Source organism: Manduca sexta, chromosome 17, assembly GCF_014839805.1.
Source record: "Manduca sexta isolate Smith_Timp_Sample1 chromosome 17, JHU_Msex_v1.0, whole genome shotgun sequence".
Classification (NCBI taxonomy): Eukaryota; Metazoa; Arthropoda; class Insecta; order Lepidoptera; family Sphingidae; genus Manduca; species Manduca sexta.
In genome coordinates, this window is record NC_051131.1 from 2,923,664 (window position 1) to 2,949,360 (window position 25,697).

The 25,697-nt window shown below is 34.2% G+C and overlaps 1 protein-coding gene across 3 annotated transcripts; it reads right to left on the reverse strand.

Annotated features, from left to right (window-relative positions):
- Positions 1 to 1,357: 1,357 nt before the first annotated feature.
- LOC115443075 (integrin alpha-4) lies at positions 1,358 to 18,871 on the reverse strand. Of its 3 annotated transcripts, none has more exons than XM_030168340.2 (22): positions 18,716 to 18,871; positions 17,415 to 17,612; positions 16,979 to 17,061; positions 15,608 to 15,846; positions 14,698 to 14,806; positions 13,729 to 13,941; positions 13,071 to 13,168; positions 12,564 to 12,645; positions 11,666 to 11,781; positions 11,410 to 11,494; positions 9,884 to 10,007; positions 9,376 to 9,568; positions 8,612 to 8,772; positions 7,976 to 8,057; positions 6,433 to 6,516; positions 5,811 to 5,943; positions 5,354 to 5,438; positions 4,592 to 4,715; positions 3,615 to 3,686; positions 3,291 to 3,335; positions 2,516 to 2,612; positions 1,358 to 1,500 (listed from the first exon to the last, which is right to left on the reverse strand). In XM_030168340.2, the coding sequence occupies exons 4-22, from the start codon at positions 15,743 to 15,745 to the stop codon at positions 1,484 to 1,486; spliced, it is 2,058 nt and encodes a 685-aa protein (XP_030024200.2). In that variant the 5' UTR covers positions 15,746 to 15,846; positions 16,979 to 17,061; positions 17,415 to 17,612; positions 18,716 to 18,871; the 3' UTR covers positions 1,358 to 1,483. The 3 variants fall into 3 exon arrangements, with proteins under 3 accessions (XP_030024200.2, XP_030024202.2, XP_030024201.2); XM_030168341.2 differs by having other exon boundaries at positions 1,392 to 1,500; positions 2,489 to 2,612; XM_030168342.2 differs by lacking the exon at positions 2,516 to 2,612.
- Between the last annotated feature and the right edge of the window lie 6,826 nt (positions 18,872 to 25,697).

The following is a 25,697-nucleotide window of genomic DNA, read 5'->3' on the forward strand; positions in this document are numbered from 1 at the left end:
TTTTATTTCAAAAAACTTTTCTAGGGTAAATAAAGTCCTACCGATGCTAAAATGCCGATTCATTGCCAAACCGATTGAGAACTTTATGTTTTTTTAATACAACGCCTTCGGAAGGAATTTACAATCAGTAACGATATATCGAAACTACCGGCGCTAATTGTACAGGAGATGGTTTCGGAAGTAAAACAAAAGTATAATCCAAATTTAATCTATACATACATATAATAAAATATGTGTGTATACAATATATACTATTAGAAAAATACATACACTTGGATGTAGAGATAAAACTATTTCACGTAGAACTTCATTTTAGCATCATATTTTTGGTTTACAAATGAAAGTGCAACTATTTCAACAAAAATATAAATAAAGCTTCCTCAATTTACATGCAAATAAGTACAATCAATCTTAAAAATCTCATTTAATTTAATACAATCAAAGAGAAGAAACGACATTCAGAAAATATTAACGTAGAAACGCATAATATTAACGTATTATTTTCTTTTTTTTATTTTAATAAAGTCCAAGTAATCTTCACTCATAACATAATAATAAATGCTTACAATTTTGCATGATAACATCATGTCATAATTATATGAACATAAGTAAACCAACATTTTATTGTGCTCATAATTTTGGCACCACACCTTAGACATAGGTAAGTAAATTCTTGCCTTCCATTATCTATTCGATTATTATAAATTTAAACATAATAGATACTATATAATATGTACCCAAATCAACGAGAAATTCATTACCATAAGACTATTTGAAATTATTTTCAATAGACAAGGAACCTTTCGTATAAATATGTTAATTATAAAGATAAATTTTATACTTAAAAAAATATATATAGTCTGTTCAGAACAAGAACCGTCGTGGGATTTGAGGTCGCTGCTGTGCTTAATTACCTCTTTTGATAAATTCTAGTATGTTTCTATACAAAAATCCCTAAACACAATACGCAAGATCATTTATAACATAGCAATACAAATTGACAATGAGTTTAATATTTACCAAATGGCGGGAAAGTGTTGCTATGTAAAAATCCAAAGTTAGTTCACTTTCCGGCCAGGACGGTTCTCTTTCTGAACAGACTATATTACACTTACAAATAAGGTTACAATATCATTCCAAGTGTAACAAAGACCTTAATTTTACAATAACAATTTCATATTAATTTTAATATAATATAAAAAACATATTAACTATAAAGGAACATCATTTTGTTACAAAAATAATTCAAATACGATCTCAAAACTAACAATAATTGTTTTCTTGAAGTCTTAAATCTAAACTTATCTAGTTCATATTCAGAGGCCACAAAAACATTATGTTTTAACGATTCATTTCCTTTGCCATTTAAGTTTCTATAGGGAGCCATTAGTCGCTTACGTGAGGTGTTCAATTCAAGTCCTACGCTGATTGATTCGCATGAACTTCTTGAAGAGTATTATCCGATGTGTTTTGCATCAAGCTGTCACGACATCCTGGAAACTACAAGCGAAGTCTGTTCTACAAAATCTTTCAATGCACCGTAATGGTAGAAAAAAAATTAAATTATCTTTTCTGGGCTGAACGGGAAATTAACTCCATCTAACTCTAAAAAAAGTAGCTAAAGTCTGGCCTACGAGTCGTATCACAGAAAAATGGCGGCAAATTAAAAAAATATTACGGTTTATAACCTATGAAGATTAAAGTGATGTAAGTCTGAAGTATCTTAAAATTATATTTTAATAATGATTTCTTATGTTTATACGAATTTTAGACATTAAACTATTTTTCAGATTTTATCGCGGTTTTAATTTTTTAGTTTTCTCCCGACGTTTCGAAGACTTTGCAGCCTTCATGGTCACGGGGGGGACTGAGGTGTTGTTCATCCGCAAAAGTCAAAGTTACAATATCTACCTACATTTTACGATTATACAACTTTTTTAAAATTTTAGCTGTTGGTGGTCCGATCTACGCAGAATGAGCTCACAGTGTCTTGAAGTCTGGCAGCCGGTCTTTTGGGTTGCGGTTTTAATTTTTTAGTTTTCTCCCGACGTTTCGAAGAAATTGCAACCTTCATGGTCACGGGGGGTCTAGGTGTTATTCATCCGTTGTCATTGTTATATTTTTATTTAAAAAAGTAATATTATTTTAACGATCTTAATTAAAACATTATTTGTTTCATGTTTACACGGGATCATAACGCATGTTTTTTTGAATTTGTCGCCATACTTTCTGTGCCATGACTCGCTGACCAGACTCTAGCACACAGCAGCGTGTTCGACAAGTTCGCAAATTTATCTATACTTATATAAAAGCTTAGATTGGATGTTTGTTTCTCAATCAGGCTAGAACTGTTGATCAGATACGGATGAAATTTGGCACAGAGGTAGATCATAATCTGGTACAGCACATAGGTTACTTATTATCCCGGAATAACTTTTTCGCGCAGGCGCAGCAGCGAGCAAAACTATTTTTTTTTTATTTTACGAACATTGCAACAATTTTTTTTGAGGCTAACAATGCACTTGGGCCTTTTCCTCTATAATTAACACAGCTTCATCGTCTGTCGTTGTTGGGACTGCGAACGGCGGCTCGTCAACCACTTCGATGATAATCTAAAAACATTGTATAAGCGTCAGAACTGTTTAAGTACGCGTTTGTTAGATAGGTTTCCTATAATTCAAAGTTCTGTATGACTAATTTTATTTATGGCCGATCGTATCGCTTACCATCAGGCGAGCGGCATGCTTATCCCGTCAATTAAAATAAAAAAAAAACTAGTTTTAGATATTTTATCGCGGTTTCGTTTGTTTTTCTTCAAGTTACAGACATTTCTAAGACTTCTATCTTCAAAGAGTAGGCTGACGTAGTCTTTCGAAGTCATAATATTAGAATAATGAAGTACCGAATTATCTTCTACTACCAACTAGCATAGTAAATATATAATGTGGTTCAAATGTTAAATAATGAAAATGAACTTTATAAGACCGATCTAAATCTAGGAGGACGAGTGTAATTTGGTTCCATGAGGAGCTGTCGTTTAGTTTTATGTGGTTTCGCTATTGGTAATAGGCAGTTTGAGTGTTGCATCGTTTACAATCAAAGGCGCCAATTATTCATCTTTGCAGTTTAAAATTAACTTTACGATTGCCATACAAAATACTTCATGATTTAAAAGTGCCATTGCACAAAGAACTATATATTGTGGGACAAAGAACATCTTGTTTGTGTTTTGCTATCGCTCTAATGTTAATTGATGTTATTTCGGCAAAAAATATTAAAGGTTCACTTACGTCTTCTTCAGTTTTACTTGTTACCGGCGTGTCAGATGGCTTTTTCTAAAAAATAAATAAATATTGTAAACATTTTCATTTCATCGAGTTTCAAATCACAAAGATTCTAAAGTTTCACTTCAAAAATTTTAATTAAGTATAAAAAGATACGGTATCGACGGTAATAAAATTACTTTTATTTGTTTTAATATAAAATTCATCTTGAAAGGAGATAAATTATCAAAGAGCATTATAATAAATTATTATGAAGAAAAACTTCAATTTTCTATTTTGAAAAAAGAACTAATTAATTGTATCTATTTTGTATTTGTTTTAATTACTTACCATACTTCTCCTTCTCACACTCTCCCTCAGTTCGTTTAATTGTTTCTTCTGTTTCCGCTTGAAGAAGTTCGCCTAAAAAAATTATTAACATTTAATCATGTTACAAAGCGCAACTATCACATCGATCAAAAATTAATTAAAATGACTACCTACAATAACAAAGAAATATATGTTTAAAATATTTAAGAAAACATACGAATGGAACATATATTTTGTGCATCTAATCACAGTCCGAAAAGAAACAACAAAAATGTTTTTTTTTCTTCAAGCCAGTGATACCACAGTAAAAAACAATAAAACAAAACAGGATTTGAACACACGTCATTCCAGAATTCCTAATCGACTCCCACCCGAAACTCGAGTTACTTGAATTATGGAACAAACAAGCTATACCTAAGTAATATTGTCTACATAAAACGAAAATTTCCCCAGAGTACAATTCCAAAGTTTCGAGATGGAATTGATATCGTACTTAAAAAGTTTGCTAGGTTTCATATCTAAGGTATTCCCTTTGTTGTAGGCATAAATCATATTAAATGTTAAGCTGTAAATGTGTAATAAAGCGTGGTAAACAACTTTCAAATAAATCACATTATTCAACATTTGTTTGCACCTGACACAATGCAAATTGAGCCTTATGTTAAGACAAAGATGTAAAAATATCTATAAACGGAAGTTGTATGATATATTAACAACGGGTGCAATTCGTAATTATTTTTTACTAACTTCAATTCAGAAAATTTAAATTGTTGCACCAGACACACAACACAATGGCGTCAAAGAGTCAATAGTTCTTGTTCGTTCAGTCATTATAAAACTGACAGCTGCTTCAACTAAATTGCAAAACTAGTCAATAGTTGATCTGTTGACTGTTGCATCAACTACAATGCTAAGTTAAATTGACATCTTCGACATTGTGTTTTGAATACTGGAGATAATACCATGCTTATATCGGATATAATATAATTATTCCTTACCTTGTAAAGAGCGTAAATAAATATTGCAAGTATAATTATTGCCAACGCAACGGCACCCAGTACAATCACCAACTTATTGTTCAATAATGATCGTTCTTGCAAATATGTCATAAACATTGTTGCACTGAAATACGTAAGTATTTTTAAAATACACACTCAATTACCTTTTAACCCAAATAGACGAAGACGCAAAAAGTTTATGCTCACTTCAGAGAAAATATCAAATTGTTTATGAATTACTACGCATGTACTACCTAGTCATTGGAACATTGCGTTAATAAATGAAACCACATATTCGTCTTTATGTCTGCTATAATTATGCCAAAAATCATTTATGGATAACGTATGTTTTCATGAAAAATCCCAGTTTTATTTTCTAACCTTTTGATCATTTTGTTTAGTGCGAATATATTATGAACGTGTGACTGAAAAAGTGATGTTGCCACTGAAATGGGTTCTCTTAGAGTAGAAGTAGTGGCATTTGAGCGCGTTAATATAAAATTACATTTTATTCATATTTATTTTGTTCGAAACTTACTTTGTTTTATTTTACATCTACAGTTCGACTAAATCATTTAATAATGCAATGTTTAAATGACCTTGTGTACGTAAATATAATCGGTTTTATTAAAAAAAAAATCATCCCTAGCCTCCGGTACTTAGACCTATGAGAACCTAGAAGGTGCCTTAGCAAAGGGCTAATTGAATATAATTATTACCATGCGTAAATTTATACAAAATATATCTTAAAGTTATACATACTTATCGCTCAATGGTGGCAATTTTGGTGTCAGATATAATGTCAATAGCGAAGTGGTATTTAACTTTCCATTTATCAGGTTCTTTACTGAAAAATAATTTTTACTGTAATATACAGTAAATTATAGACTACTATTTCATGAAGCAAATAACGGATAAAACAAATTTATCAGTTATTCAAGACACATACTAATGATATTTATGGATGCCATCAATGTTTTAAATTCAAATTCAAATGTTTGGTTTCCAATTTCTATATTAATGGCAATTACTCCATCAGGTTCCGAAACATTAACAGTTGAATAATTGATAGTTGCTTTAACTTAATCGGAGGAATTCTCTTTTTGCAGTGAAGTTATCGTGCAACTCTCGTTTATCAGATTTCGGTTTGTTAGTGCCAGAAAAGTCGAAGTAATATTTTGAATCTTTTCTTGTTAGCTTAAGGATCAAAATTACTTACATATGTTGTCTTTTTGGATATCAATAGTTACGATTGCTGTTTTCCTCGAATGGGGCATCAAATTAAAATTACACTCGAACAAAATTTTGTCAGTTTCATTTTTTTCACTGCACTCATATTCTGGAATTGAAGCCTGAAATACATGATTTTGGCTTGAATTTTTTTTTGGCTGACCTGAATGTATCCTCACTGCGCTCCATACCTCTTTTTTGTTTATAAAAAACAATATTTTTCAACAGACAACCAGCCAATAAGATATTTCTAGATTGCATTGCATACTTTATTTTAAATGTAACCGTCATCTCGCAGTCACTTTATAACTACAACTTAGAAGCAATCTACCAAAATTGATAAACTTATTTTTACAGATCGGATTTAATGGCTACCTATATATTTGCTGATGGGGTTCATACCATTAGTGAAAATGTTCCTAAGTCATACAAATTCTAGTGAGACTGTTGCTACAATAATTATTTTTCTGTCTTCTTGTTGCGATATTAATTCAATAATTATATAAACTTTTCGGTGTACTTTCACTTATATTCGATTTTAAATTAATAAAGAGCCCAGATTTTTCACCATAGAAAAGTTTTTCTTATTTTATTTAATAATTTATACTTACCATGTAATGATGAATAAACGGTTTCTTGTCAATCGCGATGACCGCAACCACATTCACCCACTCTACCGTTCCGTTGTTCACTATCTGTAAATATCACTTGAGTTAGCAAGGCATTTCTTATTTTATTTATATATTAAAAATCTACAGCCCTTAATGCTAGAGTGACACTATCCAAAGACATATCCAAACACATATAAATATTTCCAATGATGTAATAGAAGGCTATCGTTGTTTAACACAAATTCCAATTCCAGACATCTCAGGTGCCGTAGCGAAGCCGCGTGTCTACAATTGTTAACGCTAAGGGTAAACAAAGAATGTATAGAATATATGCAGATAAAATACTTATCGCTAGATAGACATTTCCAGAGATATTTTAGTTTTTTATTGTGGAGGAGGCGTCTTGACTACGGCTTTTGATGTGTTTATCACAAAGTCTCATTTTTATTTTCAGATCACGTAATTTAAAATCACCACGTTTGACAAACTTCAAGAAGGCATTACAACTTCAAACGTATGATTAAGGCGCTAGGTTTGGGTTTGCATTCATGCTTCGTTACGTGGTCGAGTATCAGGCTTTGAATAGAAGTCAAAGGAAGCAGACACCTGATTAAGCAGCGTTTGCGGTGCATTCACACGTTTGTGGTCACTGGTTTGTAGAATCATTTTTTTTAGATTTTAATGAGCAAGCTTGTGGTTTTGCCATCGTATAATGTACCTACCTGTTTTTCTTTCGCGGCCAAAAACGCATTAGGGGCCGTTCAAGTATTACGTAACGCAATTTTTGAAGATTTTTGACCCCCCCAACCCCTCATGTAACGCGCCGTAACGTAATCCTGTATGCCTCCCCCCCCCCCATATTTTTTCGAAAAGTACCGGAAAATCGCTAAAATACCTTTGTTATTGTTTCAAAATAAAAAATCCAATGTTACATAACGAATTGTTCGAACCCTCTCTCCCGCGCTTGTATCGCATCGAAACGTTTTACATGACACCCCCCTCCAAATTGCGTTACGTAATACTTGAACAGCCCCTTACCTCTACCGTCCCTTGGGGGGTGAATGGAACGGTTATGTTGGTTCCACCGGTCTTACAGCCCAATGACAACACTCGGGAATAAAGCATCATCCGAGCGAGCATTGGAACGAGTCCCTAACTCCTATATATCCCACACTGGAATACCATCCAAAACCGGCGATGGCCTTCTTCGGCGCATACGGGGCGGCCCAGGGTATCTTGTTGCAATAAGATAGTTACTCAGTACCGTCCCTGCATAATGTACCTACTAGTGGCGAAGGGTCCATATAACCCGATTCCAACCGGTTTCCCTTTATGTAGAGTTTTTGTATAATCTAATTACTATTAGAACGCTTTGCTGACCGCATTTATGCATACTAGTACGTATATGTTGCGTCGGGTTCCTTTTTGAAAAATTTCACCTTTCGCCACTGGTACCTACCTAATAACTGATTTTAATAGGAGGTTGTTCAATTCGTTGTAAATAATATTCTGTAGCAATTGTCGTAATGTAATATTTCCTCACCTCGTACTCGTGGCCGTCGTTTATTATTTCGATTTTATCGTCCAGTATTACTTTTTCGGTCACATTTCGATCTTTGGCAATGCTAGAAGGAAATTGATGGTTAAGTACATAATAATATTCAGTAGTGCTATCTGAATCTCTTGCATGCTACTTGAGTAACACAAGGTAAGTATGACTTCGTCTCTTTCGGTATCCCTACTGTCGTAACATTGTATATTGAATACTCTGTCTAAGCTATTAGACCTGATGATAAAAAAGTACCCAAATAAAATAAATACAAGAGACGATACAATTATGTTGGCCTGTTCAAAACTGGATTAAGCACTGATATTATACATTTACATGGACTAATATGGCGCGTTTAGCCACTCTAACAAATGCCTCACATGAGCAATAATATTACTACAAGCATAATAAGTAACCAAGATTAAAACACAATATCATTCCAAATGCAAGACAACTGGACATAAGACTTAACATCTCAGGTCTCAGGTTGGCGAGCGCGGTGGAATACCGAACAATACTTTGTAATTCCAGGTGTTAGATAGTGTTTCTACTAATGGGCGGTCGTATCGCTTACCATCAGGCGAACGGCAAGCTCATCTTGTCATATAAAGCAATAAAAAACCAACTGACCCATTAACGTGAATATGGTCAGTTGACAATTGATATTTTACTTCCATCTTGTGCGTTGTGTTTTCTGGCTGGTCGCAGTTCTCGTGGACGCGTACTATCACCTCAAGTTTTTCATCCGTACTCCGCAGAGTAGTCATGTTCAAACTGAAGTTCAGGGTATCCTGCACAATTATAATATTGAGTCATTATCTGCCCTATGTATGCTTTTGGTTCAAGAGAGTGACAAACATTAATAGGGACAAATTCCAGTCTCCGGCCTGATCATCATCAGCCCTGTATTATATACTGTCTCACTGTTGGGCACGGGCCTCATCTACTACTAAGGGGGATTAGGCCTTAGTCCACCATGCTGGCCTAGTGCGGATTGGTAGACTTCGCACACCCTCGAAATTCCTATAGAGAACTTCTCAGATGTGCAGGTTTCCTCATAATGTTTTTTCTTCACCGTTAAAGCAAGAGATAATTCACAAAGAATACACACATATTTTTTTTAGAATCGTCAGCCGTGTGTGCCCTTTGGATTTAAACCTGCGGACATACGTCTCGACAGTCCGTTCCACAACCAACTAGGCTATCACCGCTTGATACTGAGTAGAAAAAACCAATATTACTTTTCAATCAAATCCGAGATCTCAACACTGCTGCAGTAGTACCCTAATACAACTCCACCGAGTTATTTATACTTGGTGCATTTTATCTTCGTTTAGCCTCAAGGAACCACACCTAGACACTATTCCTTGTATCTCTATTCAAAATGAACTTACTTTCTTATCCCTTTTTAAGGGGGTTGACAGCATGCACTTGTATCCCTCCCCGTCTCGGCGACAGTTGCCCAGCCGTACTGGCGCCCCAGTGATCTTCACCCACGCACAACTGTCCAGGGATTGATGCCCGGAGTTCTGTACAGTCACCGACACTGTCTCATTCGCTGATGAACCCAGCACGTAATCATGAGCTCTGAAAAAAAATTATAGTCCTTTTCATTTAGTCTCCTTGCTTAATATTATGTTATTTTCTTACATATATTAACTAGTTTCTGAGTGATGCTCCGTACCCTTTGAAATAGTTTTTGCAGATTTTTTTTTCTGGATAAAAAGTAATGTATAGCACTCAGGAGTAATGTAGTTAATTTGTGAAAAAAAAAACAAGTAGTACCTGAGATTAGCGCGTTCAAAAAAATAAACTATTCAACTTTATATATTAATATAGATAAGTCAAAAACTTCTTTTAATGAACCATGTCATGATTAGTGAAAATAATGTATTTTTTTACCCAGACCAAACGAGTGATGTAGTTAAATTGGTGTTACAGTCTTCCGCCTCGCAGCGCCTGACAATTTTGATACTTTTTTTTGTCTCGCTATGGTGTCGTAAAGTGACCCAAGAAGTATTGAAAGCTGTAATAAAAAGATACAGGTACTCATTATATCACTAAAAGGCTGGAAACTTTGTTTCCGCAACAGGACACATATGTCGCTTTCAAATTAAACACTATAACTATTTCACGTGCATTACAGTTACACAATAAAGTCGCTTATCCTCATATAGAAGTTCCTTACAATATATTTATAGCTTCACATAATTATAAGGCTGATAACCCGATTACAGCGGACGGCGCACGCTATAACTCAAGGACGTTTAGCCGCTTTAACACGTGGAGCGACAAATTATTTATGTAATACATGTAGAATCGGAATGCAATATGTTATTATGTCATGATTTATGGCAGATGAGTGAAATGGAACGTAAGATGAATGGCAGACATATACCTAAGTTGATTGAAAGGGATAAAGTTGTGAAATAAGGTAGGAGGAAAGAGAGAGAAAATGAATGTTAGAATAAATAAGTGAGGAAGAAAGGAATGGAACAAAACGTAGACGTTAGACAATAAACAACTATTTTCAATAAACAATTCAAATATCAATCCCTGATCAAATTTTGAGAATCACATGACTCATTTGTAAATATATTAAAAACACATTTGTTCTGATTGGTCCATTTTTAAGATCCAAAAATAGCAATTGCGGTCGTTTATTAAAAAGGGCGGTAAGACGACACAATGTAAATATTTAATTATTGAAGAAATCTATGTTTATTTTGCCCTATTTTGTAAATTTCCAACATACATACTAGGTGTTGCACGCGACTTAGCCCGTGTGGAATTAGGTTTAAAAGAAAACCTATGTGCCTTTTTTTCTTTTTAATATTTTATTATTGTACTTGAGAATACGGGCATATCGCTGGCCTAATAGTATAGTATAGTAATAGTAAGCGATACGACCGCTTAGAAACAAAAGCAACATCATACAGAACTATGAATTACAAAATTTATATCCGGTTCAAGAGACTGACTTAAGTGCATCGAAGGGTAATCATGTCTCGTCAGTCCATTACCATCAGGGGCAGCGGGGACACATTATTGTGCAGGTATTTAAAAAAAGTTACTTTGGTAACCCTTATAAGTACAAAATAGCCTAGTTGGGAAAGGAACGATCTGCCGAGACACGTGCCCGCAGATTCATTACATAACGCACAAACCTCTAACTTTTCGAAGTTATGTGTGTATTGTTTATTAAAAATATTGCTAGCGTGAGAAAAATATCGTCACATCCCACAGAATTCTTTAAAAAGATTTTCGACGGCATGTGAAGTCTGGCAACCCGCACCAAGTCAGCCTTGTGGACTGAGGCCTAGTAGCAAAGGCCCATGCCCAGCAGGGGCCAGTATAATACGGGGTGGTGTTATTTACTGCAAAAATGTTATATACAGTATCTATTGTACGTTACTGCTACTGCTTACCTTTGGTTTTCTCTATAATTTCTAGATCTTTTGGATCCATTTTCACATTTGCTTCGAAGTCATACTCGCCTTCGCCTTTCTCACTCTAAAAATTATATATATTTATAATACAAAACGTGATTATCATTTCAAGAGCTAAATATTTATATTCATTAATTCAATAAAACATTCAATTAAACACGAAAAATATTATAGACTAAAAAGTGTTAATATTGCTGCCGAGGCCACTAAAAATTATATTGAACACTATACTAACCAACTTTACCGTCATATTTTCACAGTGTACAGCCGCTCCCTTAGATAGATCTATTATGAACTTAGATCTTGACATGTAAGCATCATATCCCACTATACTAGTGTCAACTATTAAATCTGAAATAAGTGTGACAAAATTTTATATTGAAAGTGGTTATACCACGTCATAGAAATGCGTATAGCAGACTTGAGAAAACTTGATAAGTCATTATATAATAATAATAATGATAATGAGGCATCAAAGGTTAGTGGGATTTCTCTTCTTGCAAATAATATGCTAAATATCTTATATCAAGCTGTGTTATTTTTATCAGAAAAAAACTGAACTGGAATGTAACAAACAGCTTCAATGCAAATTTACCATTTTCTGTTCATATAATTGTGAATGAATTCATAAAAAAAAATGGTTTTTTTTTAATCAATACTTGTCAATTATTGATGTGCCCAAATTTTTTATTTTATTGAACTCCACTCCACTTTCCATCAGGTGCAGTGTGGAAACTATGCCGTACTCGAATAAAAAAAAATGCCATTCTTTCACCACCCCTGGCCTTAGGTATAAATAGGCCGGCACAAACACGTCTACTATTGTATTAACCAATGTGAGCAGTAATACGTAAACTGCTGTTGCGTTTCGTGTCATGAGAGTCCAGAAATCCTCTTAATTCCTTTCCCTTTCAGACGGCATTCATCATTTTTCTTGAATGTTCATGGCAATGGAGTTTACTTCTCATTCGCTCGTTTATCGGCCCAAACTATTTACCTGACTTAATACCATAAATAGAACTATTTGTTTTTTAGCTATTCACTCATCACACATATGAGAACAATGTTTATGAGACCAACACAAATGTATCCAACATTCAAATACCACCATAAAATTATAAGCTATAACTTACTTCCTATGGCTGAAGCGTTCGGCTTGTGATCAATATCGACACAAACGGCCACGACGAAGCTGTCGGCTTGCTCTTTCACGTACTGAAGGAAATATTACAGATTAAAGCTGTGGTAATAAGTGATAATAGTTGGCTATTCGCACATAATTAATAACCTACGTAAGTGTGTCGTTTTTTTGGCCTACGTAAGTGTGTCGATTTTGGCCTGATATCCAGTATCGAACATGCCGGCATCAATTGTATTGACTGTGGAGGGTTTTCTCTCTAGTCAATCTACGCCACCTAAACGTCATTCAATAACCATTCGGCATAGTGTATGGTGCAGGATCCAGTAAAGTAATATTGGATTTTCTGCTCAGTATTAGCCCGGAGTCTGGAATTAGTGCCGTCCTCTATCATGGGACGGAATACACACGGCGAAAAGGTGCATCTGATGCGCCTCTGCTTGCCCCTTCACGGATAAAAGGCGTAAGTGTGTGGGTATATAGTATTTTCAAATATTCTGACCTTAGCTCCAAGTAACGTCGCAGACAGCGTCACATTGATAGCTGGCACACAACGGTATATCAGTACCCTGTCACTGCCAGGCGATCCTATGGCTAATTCTGGAATGTTTCAAATAATTTATTAATATTAAAAAAATATTATTAGGTTTTACTTTTAGTGTAATAGACTGTTCATTTATTTTAGAAATTAATAAAGAAATTATCAAACTGCTTGCTTGATTGTACGCATTATGAGACCACGTATTCATTAGCAAGACCATTCGAACAATTGCAAAGTACTGTAAATACTTGATATAAAATAATACAATTGATCTATAAATGTTTATTTTAAAATAATATTTTGTTCATCAATGAATTAATTTAATACATAACGATTTCTTATGTTTACGCGAATGTAAGACGTCGAAATATTACTAGTTTTCGGATTTTATTACGGTCCACCCCGTGACTATAAAGGTTGCAAAGTCTTCGTAACGTCGAAAGAAAATTAAAATTAAAAAAACCGCGATATAATACAGAATCTATTTTTATTTCGATGTTCTTTTGTCTGCAGCGATGCCAAATTTAATTAACAACCATTCGCATTTAAAATTATTGACTAACAATCATCTTAACATCACAAAGTTACACGTAAATGATGTTAATCAAATTATATTTACCATTGCATCCATTATCATCAAGATCTGATACAATCTGTAGACTGTAGCCAAAACTTCGAAACCCTTCAGCTTGAACTCTTTGTTGAAACTTTAACTCATTCAGCAATATTTGTTGTTTTGAATCGTGTCTTAACAACTTGCTTATTTCGTAGCCAGAGAGAATGTACACAGCACCCATTCCGCTATCTTCGTATGGCGCGCTGATGAAAAGTTCTGAATACACAAAACAAATCCAATCTTGATTGTGAACACATCAAATGTTTATCTTTAGAATTATTGGTATTTTTTAGTTCCACAAAAATACCCGGGTGTACACAATGATTTTTCTATTTATTTATTGGAAAACTAACAGCTAATATACATCTTAATAAATTACAACAAGAAAAGAAAAAAATGGCCATTTACAGGTTTTCACGAGTACGTAACAGAATAGGTAACATATAGAGGTTTATACAGAGTCATTTTGACCTTTTTCTGTACAGACTTAAGATTAAAAATGAAGGCAGAGAGGAAATACAATTGGCGGTCTTCTCGCTCGAAGCAATAAACCCAGGATTAATAAATATTAATAAAGAACTAAACATGATTTGGCATCGTAAGGTTACATATTATTTAAATAGTACAAATTGGACCCTGTTTAAAGAAATATAAAATAGCGCCATCTATTTAAAATAGACAAGACTATTTGGAATCAAACTTACTTGAAATTAAACAAGTAGGTGGTATACGAAATACGAAATAATATAGCTCCATAATAGGAAATAATACTACTAAATGTAGTAGGGTATGTAACACTTGCTGCGAAAATCAGCTTAAAACTATTTCAATTAACGTTTCCAATCAGTTTTTCTAATACACACGTCACGCCATTATCTTGCAGAGGCGCAACCAGGCTACCCAATTTTTCAATTTTCGAACATTAACATAGAAATCGTTTATTGAAAATGGCCTATAACAGCACAAATTTACCTGCTATTCCATCACCGTCCACATCGTTAGCGGCTATCGCTGATCCGAAACGGCCCCCGTCCTTAGAGGCCGAGATTAAACGCATCCTTCCCGGTTCCGTTATGGTATTCTGGAATCAATTTATTTCTTGTTAGTTCACACTCATAAAATTGTATAGATGCATAATGATTTCTTATGTTTACACGTGTACTATGAAACTTTTTGACGGATTTTTCACGGTTTTTTTTTTTATTTTTACCCGTTTCGAAGACTTTGCAGTCTTCGTGGTCGCGGGGGGATCATAAAGGATGATGAAGGGAGATGTAATTAACCAGACTGGCGCAATGATACCGATCAAAGGATACATTTGTCGCTGATCTAATTTATTTTTGAGCTTCACACATCGAGTTTAGTAAAGTGAGTTTGGCATGCCATTTTATTAAAAAACTCGTGTTCCTTGCGATTCACTCCATACATCACGTTAGGTAAAGTAATGTCACTTCGGCGTGCTGTTTGAATAAAAAAGTCGTATTATAGGTGCTAGCTGAAGTTTTAAGCAGATTCATCATTAAACGTTCTGGCATAGTTCACGTCGGCGTTTCGCGCGATTCGATCTTTAATTAATGCTCTTTGCATGTTGGCTCACACGTGCACCGCGACTGAACACTTTCGTCCAATTTGCACATATACTCGCTTCCACCACTGGTCATGACTTGTTTTTTTTTAGGGGTAAAAAGCAAATGTAAAATTAAAAAATAAGTATCAAAGATAATTGAGGAAATAAAAAATATAAAATCGCGATAAAATCCGAAAAATAGTTTAATTTTTATGTAAGATAATTGTACTAACTCAATACTTGTGGCTGTTCCTACGCAAGTGTATGTATAAGATAAAGGACATTGTAATGGAATTAAAAACTACGTAAGCTTACCTTATCGCCTCCTATATAAATATAAACTGCACCCTGTTCAGATGTTTCATCGCCATCATTTTGTACGGGAGCTCCTACAATTAATTCTGAATATCCATCTTTATTGAGATCTTCGGCAGCGAGTGCAGCCGCAAACATAGACCAACCTTTTTATTTACTATAGCAAATGGCTCCCTTTGTTTTTTATCTGTCATAATTGTTAATAATTGTTTATCTTTATTGTATTCCAAGAAACCAACCTAGAAAAAACATAAATATATAAAATATATTATAGCCTAAAGATCTGCTGATTTTGACCTACAGAAAATAGTAAAAAAATTCAGACATATTTTATACGTAATAAATATTATTTTATATATATCTTTTACTGGTGGTAGGTCTCTCATATGCGAGAGTACGCCTGGGTAGGTACTATCGCAATGTCTATTTCGGCCACCAAGCAGCAGTGCGTAGTCTCTGTTGTGTTCCGGTTTGAAGGATATTTTACCCAGTGTAACTACTGGACATAATGAGACTTAACATCTCATGTCTCAGGATGGCGAGCGCAGTGGAATACCAAACAATATTTTGAAATTAAAGGTGTTGGATGGTGTTCTACTGTTTATGGGCGGTCGTATCGCTTAACAACAGGCGAACGGCAAGCTCTTCTCGTCATTCAAGCAGCAATAAAATATATATATCTTATGATGCGGCGATAGCCTAGTTGGTTGTGGAACGGACTGCCGAAACGAATTTCCGCAGGTTCAAATCCCAAGGGCACACACCTCTGACTTTTCTAAAAAAATATCTGTGTATTCTTTGTGAATTATCCGATTGCTTTAACGGTGAAGGAAAACATCATGAGGAATGCATGCCTGAGAAATTCTATATTAGGAATTTTCGAGGGTGTGTGAAGTCTACCAACCCGCACTAGGCCAGCGTGGTGGACTAAGGCCTATTTCCTCTCAGTAGTAGAGCCCATGCCCAACAGTGGGACAGTATATAATACAGGGCTGATATTACATTATTATTTATTATATTAGAACCCGATTATGATTAGCGTCACTCAGTAACCTCATTGATTGAACGAATATTATAGCAGTTACTTCGCCCTCTATTTATGACGACATCGCCACCACCAGATTGGAGCCTGGCAGTGAAACTCTAAGCTCTATAGAAAGGTCACTATAAAACTGTAATTATTCAAGCATTTACTTTTATTATTATTAGAGATGACAGCATACTAGCAACTTATTCTACTAGTCGATGTCCAAATAGACGATTAGTCGGTCTGCTAGATATTGGAACATGTTTAGAGCTAAATGAATTAGCTAACTAGTTGTGCAAGCCTGTCAGTTTTAATTCAACTGTATAGGGGTGCAAATTTCTTACCTGTCCCGCCATGGTTTCAATAGTCATGCTAAAAGCGTATATAGTCGAGTTTGAAAAAAAATTACCCGCAACTAGAGCGTTTCCTGAAAAATATTAATAAACAAATCAAAATTATTATTTCTCTGTCACACACACATCATCACGCAGTCATCCCCAAAGGGGGTATGCAGAGAGCGCAACCAGGGCGCCCACTTTTCGCCAAGTGCGTTCCTTCACATGATCTGATAGGGGCGAGCCAATCGCCATATCGAGCACAAATTCAAAACTCCGGGCTGATACTGAGCACAAAACCCAAGTATCACTTTGCCCGACCTGGGATTCGAACCCATGCCCTCAAAGCGCTGCCGTACCGCACATGCAGTACAACTACGCCACCGAGACAGTTTCTCTGTCAACCCATGCATTATCAAATTCAATAATGGACGAAACAACTTACCAACATTTGTAAATGTACTCATTTTTGTATATAATAAATCACGTCTATCGAGCAGCTCTATAAGCGATTTGGAGTCATTCAAAGGGCTCTCTAACGGAACATAAACAATGTCGCCTGCAAAAGATGTCTTCGCGACTAGTATTAGTCCATTGTTCTTGTCAAGTAAAGTGGTCCAGCCGCCACCGCCAAGAAACAAGTCTATCAACAAGGAACAATAGTTTAGTATTCTATATATATGAACAGAGACATTTTGACATTGCGTTATAAATGAAACCACGTACTCGACTTCACCTTTGCTGACGTTGTACCAAAAACTATTCATTAATAACGAACATTTTCACCAAAAATCCAATTTTTTGATTATTTTGTAGTTTAGAACGAATATGACGTGTGCGTGAATGTATATCTGACTGAGAGTATGATGTTGCCGCTGCGACGAATTCTCTTAAAGCACTAGTAGTGGCATTAAGACGCGTAAAATTAAAATTACTTTTTATTAATATTTATTCTGTTCGAAACTTATACTTTTTTATTTTACGTCTACAGCTCAAGTAACTTATTGTAAAGTGTGATTACCAAGTAGATAAGTTTGTGGTTTCAATTAGTAATGCAATTTCAAAATGACCCTGTATAAGAAGTATCTATCCTATATTTTAATCTGGGAAATAGTATATTTGTGTGTTAATTTCTTTTAAATCTTTTTGGTTATAGGTTTAAATTCTAACAAACCTCCTTCACAATCTTTCACGTTTATTTATGCACTCTATTATATTAATTAGGCGGATTTAATGTCATAGGCGTTCTCTTCCATTCAACCTTAGGGTGGTGCAAAGCAGCGAAACATGTTTCCGAAAGGTAACCCGATACAACATATAGGTACTAAAATTCGTAAATGCGATCTATAAATCGTTCTAATGATAATTATCTCGTTCGTTCCTAGTTGTTTTGAATCCATCCTAAAGTTGTCTGTAAGAAATCCGCCAATAAGACCGCCATTTTTACTTCCTGTTTGTTCATTATCTCTGTTGTATATTTACTTTTCAACGCGATTTGATGTACAATAAACAGTTTTAATAAATAATTAGATTCTACAGAAATTCTACATAAAAGGAAGTCGGTAGGCATCTGGTTATATGGACCTTTCGCTACTGGTGCAGAGAAGAACCCAAGTGCCTCAAAATAAACATTAATAAAATGTATAATATTAACTTCCAACAGGTCGACGTGGAGATCCTTGGGGGAGGCCTATGTTCAGCAGTGGACTTCCTGTGGCTGAGATGATGATGATAATATTAACTTACCCTGACGTCTTGACACACGCGACCCTTTCCGCACTGCTCTTTCAACCGTTCCGTTATACCTGGTGAAGTTTTTGTCGTACACAAAACATGTTCCGTAAGGCTCCTCTTTGATACTAAGATGTCGTCTCTCACTTGGTATCCATAATGGGGCACATGTCTGAAAAACAAGTAATGATTAGTTAAGTTTACGCGATACTAATATAATAGATAAGTTTACGCGACTTTATTCATCTATATATATAAAAATTAATCCCTATTTCCCTTGGTCACGCCATCACGCGAGAACGGCTGGACCGATTTCACAATTTTTTTTTTTGTTGTGTTTGTTATTGTCAGGAGAAGGATCTTATGAAAGAAAAAAATAAGGAAGTTGAGCGGAACGTTAGAAAATTTAAGAAAAGTTAATTTCAGTGATTGACAGAATGCGCGCTGCAAATTCAAAGTTGACAGGACATCGTCTGTCGGCTCGACTAGTTATAAATAAAAGTTTCAGATCGATGGCTCCTTAGTAAACGATAGTATTTGGAAAAATAACGATATTCACTTTTTAGTGTTTTGTTATTGAGGTACTGTTTACTATCACACACGCATCACACTCACTCGGAGCGCTGACCCCCCCCCCCCCCAGGCTTATGAGAAACACTTGACCCTCTTCTTGACTTGGAAATAAAATAAAAAATTATGTGATTCATTCGGAAAAAACAAAATTCAAATGTTAATAAACGAAACACAATAATTTACTTACTCTTCTTAAATACTTTGGTAGTAAACAGTACCTAGATAACGCAAAAAAGTTAAATATCGCTTTCTTTTTTCAAATACGATAGTTCACTTGGAAGCCATCGAGATTTTATAGCGTTTTTTTTGGTTAGTTTTATTCCATGAAGACTTCAAACTTCATAGTGGCGAACAGAGGTGTTCGTTCGATACTTAGTGTATTAAATTTCTTAATTTTCCATAACCCCTGACCCTCTATGAGGACATTTCACAAATTTCTTAAAGAAGGTATTAAATTGAAAGAAATAATTTTTGTATATCAAAGGGACAAATAATAAATATCAAAATAAATTACCAAAAAATAGTCATCGGTGGCAGCTATCGTAGAACCCAAGTAAAAATATTGGTTAGGATTGAAATCTGAAAACAAAATTATATGATTTTTATTAACTTATAACTTTAATCGTTTACGCTGCGCACGCAACGGAAACTCTCCATGCTGTATAGCCCATTTATAAATGAAGGTTATAGGCCATATAACATCATAATCAACCAAAAATGTTGCGAAAACAGGGAAAATTTATTCCTTTTGAGAGCTTGTTGTTGTTGCGTGCACAGCGTAAACTATGAAAGTTACGCAACAACTAAACGTATAACGGAATTGTTCCTTTTAAAAAGATCTAAACAATATATTTAAAACAAAGTCCTACGCCGCATATGTCTATTAGTTTTTGATGAAATCAAGTATGGAGATAGTTTAAGACCCCGGGAGGGACATAGGCTACCTTCTGTTCCGGGACTATTATCCCGGAAAACTCTAGTACGCGGGCGAAGTCGCGAGCAAAAGCTAGTAGCATATATAACGCCTTAACATGTCCATGTTTTCCATATTTAATTAACCTTATTTTGCATGCAAAACTCTTCGGGTATATTTTATACACATATGTATGATAGATATACATGGTAGACAGTCCTTACTTCTGAAATTTTGCATTTACAAATTTCAAGTAAAGTTTTACTATTCAATGGACAAAATTTCACATCCCAGGTTAATATTGAGCAAAACTAAAAATCAGTTTATCCAACTCGGGTATCGAACCCAAAAATTTAGCATGGCGGTCAAGCCGCAACACAATACCCCACTAAACTAGGTAGCTTTATAAATGCTATAAAATCTATGAATAACTGACGCAAATTATATTACTTCGGGTGTATGCGGCAATTTTGTCCATATCTATATTCAATAGACGACAAGATATATTTTCTTCAATATCTATAATGGTACATTGGAAGACTTTTCCGATGAAATCCTTTCGAGGTGCACCCACAACTGCAACAAATTAATTGATACTTAATTAGCTACGATAGCTCGGTTGGGATTGGAGCGACTGCCGAGACGAATGTCTGCAGGTTCAAAATCCAAAGACACGCTCTGACCTTTTTAGAGTTATATGTGTATTTTTATTTATTATTAGTATCAAAGTACATAAACATTCATTAATTATTCATTAGTAATCTTTATGAATTAGCGCTTGCTTTTACGGTGAAGGTGAAATTTAAAAATAAAATCCACATTGTTCTAATGATTTTAAAATTTCACATAAATTACGAAAGGGTTGTCGATCGCAATCGGATCATATTATGGACCACGCTATTGGTACCTACGTACTTACTTAACTTTGCAGGTATAGTATTCTGGAAACCCATTGAAAATCCAAAATCACACCCTGGTTCGACATCCGGGTTGAGCAATTTTGGCGATATCTCGTGGAAATATAAAACGCTTGCTACATTGCCGATAATTGTCACCAAAAGGCAAAATATTATTGTGTCTGAAAAAATAGTTCACTCATTATACTTCAATTATAAACACGATATTTCAATTTCATTAGTTCTACAGAATCATTTTGAAAACAATACACTCATTATATTTTCAACTATAAATCCATTATCTAATTTATTTAGTTCTGCAGGGTCATTTTGAAATTGCGTTACTAATTGAAACCACATTCTTATCCTCTTGAAATTAACACTACAATAAGTTACTCTCTCCGTAGCTGTCAATTAAAAATGTGTAAGTTTGAACGAATTAAATATAAATACAAAGTAATATTATTGTACAATGATACACTATCGAAATCTAGTTTTCGGATTTTATATGATTTCTCCTGGAGTTTGATGTGAACCTGGCGAGAGTGTTTCTGACTGTGTGATGTTGCCGCTGCAACAAATTCTCTTAGGTTAGTAATAACCTAATAGGTTGCGTAAAATATTATTCTAAGTTCAAATTGTAAAAGCGAACATAATAATGATTTCTTATGTTTACGCGAATGTTAAACATCAAAATAAATCTAGAATACAAACTTTACCGCAATTATTTGAGGACGACTAACACCTCAGTCTCCGTGAATGCTGTAGTCTTTGAAACGCCGAAAGAAATTTTATATAAAAAAACCGGATAAAATCCGAAAACTAGTTTTATTTTGATGACAACATAATATAAAGGTAATAAAACGTAAATTAAATAGCTAATCTTAAATTAATTCATTAAGAATCTTGTATCACTGTTTATACAGGGTCATTTTGACATTGCGTTACTAACTGACACCACATACTTATTTACTTGAAAATAACAATCTACAAAAAGTTACTTGAGCCCTAGATGTAAAATAAAAAAGTGTAAGTTTCGAACAAAATAAATATTAATAAAAAGTAATTTTAATGTTACGAGCCCTAAGCCACCGCTTCTACTCTAAGAGAATTCGTTGCAGTGGTAACATCATACTTTCAGTCAAATATACACCCACGCACAAGCCACAATCGAATTAAACTACAAAATGATAAAAATCTGATATCTTAAACCAGTATTTTTCGTGAAAGTATTACTTATTAAAGAATGATTTTTGGCAAAATGTCGGGAAAGGTGAAGACGAGTATGTGGTTTCATTAAGTAACGCAATGTCAAAATGACCCAGTATAGTAGTTATAACCTAAATCGCAAACATATCTAAGTATTTCTATTGGTAGATATGTACTTAAATAATATAATTATATTTCATGAATTGACACATTCAATTATTTACCTCAAATGAAACATCATTAATGAATGATATGACTGTTAATATTCAGAAGAAAAGGGCTAAAGATAATTAATACGTACCACCCATTATATAACTTTATAAGTTATATATTTTTTTAAATATAAGTCACATAACTTCACACTCAACTTAAGGTTAGCTACATTCAAACACAACTAGGAAAATGACTTTATTTCATATAAAAATGACGTCAACCGGTCACCGATTTACCTGGAAGGCAATAATTATATTTTATGGTACGCTATTCGAAAAATAAATGTAGTCCATATAAAAGGAAAAATTATAAAACTTTAAACAAAATGAAAGCCTTATTTAAATGCAATAAAATAAAAGATTACGTGAAATATCAAATGTCCTTTTTCTCGAGTCCGCCCACGTGAGAAAATATTTTCAACATAAAAGTCCCGTTTCATGTTTCCCGTGAGAAAAAATAGTTTACAGCAGTGACGAGTTACATTACTCGTCAGTGCTGTAGACTACTTTTCCTTCTTAATGAAAAAAAATCGGTTAAATAGTTCCTGAGATTAGCGCGGTGGATCAGACCAGCAATTCTTCAGCTTTATATATTAAGTAATGATTTATACGATCCCTGTATTTTATACTGTCCCGCTGCTGAGGGCTGGCTGCTGTACTGATAGGTTTTGGGTCTTTGTACACCATACTCCCTAAGTGCGTTGTCAGACTTCACATAGCTCCGAAATCCTTAATGAGAATAAAGTATGTAAATTTGAAGTATGATTTCCTTCACCATTACAACGAGCTACAATTCATAAACAATAATCACGTTACATCGAGAAGTTAGACGTGTGTGCCTTGGGTTTCGAACCTGCGGATCTTCGCTTCTTGTCCGTTCTGTCCAAGGAAACTATCGATCTATAATAGCTCATTACTTATACATTAATCCACATAAGTAAAAAATATGCGCACAACAAGTATACATAACAAATCCAGAAGGTCATGCCCCTTCTCTCCTGTATTGCGTATACGCACGATTAACAAGCTTTTTATTGATCCAGTGGAAATGTATATAAACTGTGGGATGGGAGGTGCCAGTTCGAGTCCTAGGTTGTGTAACATTTTATACAAACTTGTCTAAAAAGTTTTCAAATTAGTCTCCCATAGGTGGAAGACTGGTAAAAACTGACTCAAATCGTTTCTATAATGTAGAAAGTATTTTGTGCCGTCTACGTGTTGGAAATCGTTTCTGTAGTGTGTGTATTTTGCATCTACATATTGAAAAGAACAAAATCAACATATTTAACTAAAAGTATACAATAATGTGTTGGTAGTTTGACACAAGGAAAATTATAAGGAACATAATCATTGTGGCATTCGGTAAATAATAGTAATGAGCTATCCGGAACAACAGGAAAAATAAATCGTTTTAATAAAATATTTCCCGCTTTATTTATAAATGTTGAGTACGCTTGCAATACTTATTCATATCGCAAAAAATATTGAATTGTTTTAAAATTTATCAAGGAATAAGCTTGAACTCCAAGACAGAATATAGGTTTTGTCGCACGGACACGATGAAGTGACTCCACTATACCTGATGGTAAGCGAAAGGGGTCCAAAAGAATAGCGACTGATGAGAAATGATTACCCATCAGCAGTCGCCACAATTATGCCGGCCTGTTGGATTTTTATGAAATTCGGCTCACGTATAGTCTACACCCCAGATAGGTTGATTGATGTTTTATATGGACTACTTTTAGAAGGTAATTTGCTCCCCGAGGAAATTATTGGGTTTCTAATTTTTAACAGATGGCGCTTTTAGATTTGAATGCATAAATTGAATGGAATTTTTTTCCGGAAATGTACACAACAAGATTTTTTCTCGGAGAAGCTCTAACACAGGGTCGAATCCACGTTATCTAGGTAAAAATATTTCCAGTAAAGTTGTGAACGTATGTGCCCTTTGGCTTGGGGGCATCTAAAGAATTCCGCCACGGCATCCCGCCTGTCGTAAGTGGCGACTAATTGGGGCTTAGAGAGTTTAATGATTTTTGAAGGCGGTTAAATGTTTTGTTATATAAGGATAAGTCTGACGTGGACAGTAAAACAATCTGCTTAATAATAATATATATTGGACGTTGTTTTAATCTCAAACAGGAAAATATCGCGAACAACAAATATTATTGTATTGAACTGATTAAGCTATTTTTTAAAAACATTAGTCTTGGGTCATTCTAAATAAAGTTTCTGTCAGACGTTGTTTTGTAGAAATGTTTTATTTATTTAATTATTTTTTACCGTTTGATTTATTATGTGAATAATAAAAAAGTTGGAGTAAAATTATTTATCGCTAATTGGTTTTCCAGTCAACATATAAAATTAATTTATAAGTAAAATTAATTAATTTCAATGTTACCTTGTTTCTTTGATCTGGTTATTATTTTTTTGATAAATAACTGTTTGAACAATCGACCCTTAAAGTTAATAATATGGATCATGTTCAAACGCGAGAGATCACACTTTTAAATAAAATGAAAAATATAGAGTCTTAATTAGGCTCAAATTCATGTAAATTAGTACTTCAATAATTATTATAAAATTGTATATAACCATTTTATATTTATTTTATTTATATGTAGAAAGATACTCATATAATATACAGTATACATAATAACATTTTGAATTTATACACCGTAAAACCTGCGCACAACATACAAATAGTATCACAAAAATTTTAATTGTATCCAATGAAATCTCTTTAAAAATCCATAGCCACGTCCTTTTAAATAAATCTTTATATTTTAGAGGCCCAGACACATAAAATAACACTAAAGTCTAGAGACTGACAACTCTGTATTTGCGGAAGTATATGATTACTGAACAAAGATAACATTAATAGTCCACCATTCAAATTTCTAATAAATTTGTTACCTTGTTGATTAATATTTTCGTTTATATTTTCAGACGCATTATTTTAAATATATTATTGTGGACTCATCTGCTAGTTCAGGTTTCCGAACCGTTCAATTCTCAGAATTGTCCTTCTCAATTATTAATATTCGCTCTCATTAGAACATTTCGATAAAACTGTAAACAGATATTTGTTAAACCCAACATTTTAATAATTTTTCAAAACAATTTATTTAAATCGAGGTCCGCCCTTTGTTGGGAATAACATTAGGATGACGTCTCCGCAGGGTTACCTGACT

Bases quoted from the DNA above. Each gene is read 5' to 3' on its own strand.
- LOC115443075 (XM_030168340.2), bottom strand. From the start codon at position 15,745: ATGTTTGCGGCTGCACTCGCTGCCGAAGATCTCAATAAAGATGGATAT. The intron at 3,336-3,614 runs GTAAGTAATTAA...TTTATTTTTTAG, and splicing joins GTGTGAGAAGGAGAAGTATG to AAAAAGCCATCTGACACGCC. The intron at 2,613-3,290 runs GTAAGTGAACCT...CAATGTTTTTAG, and splicing joins CAAGTAAAACTGAAGAAGAC to ATTATCATCGAAGTGGTTGA.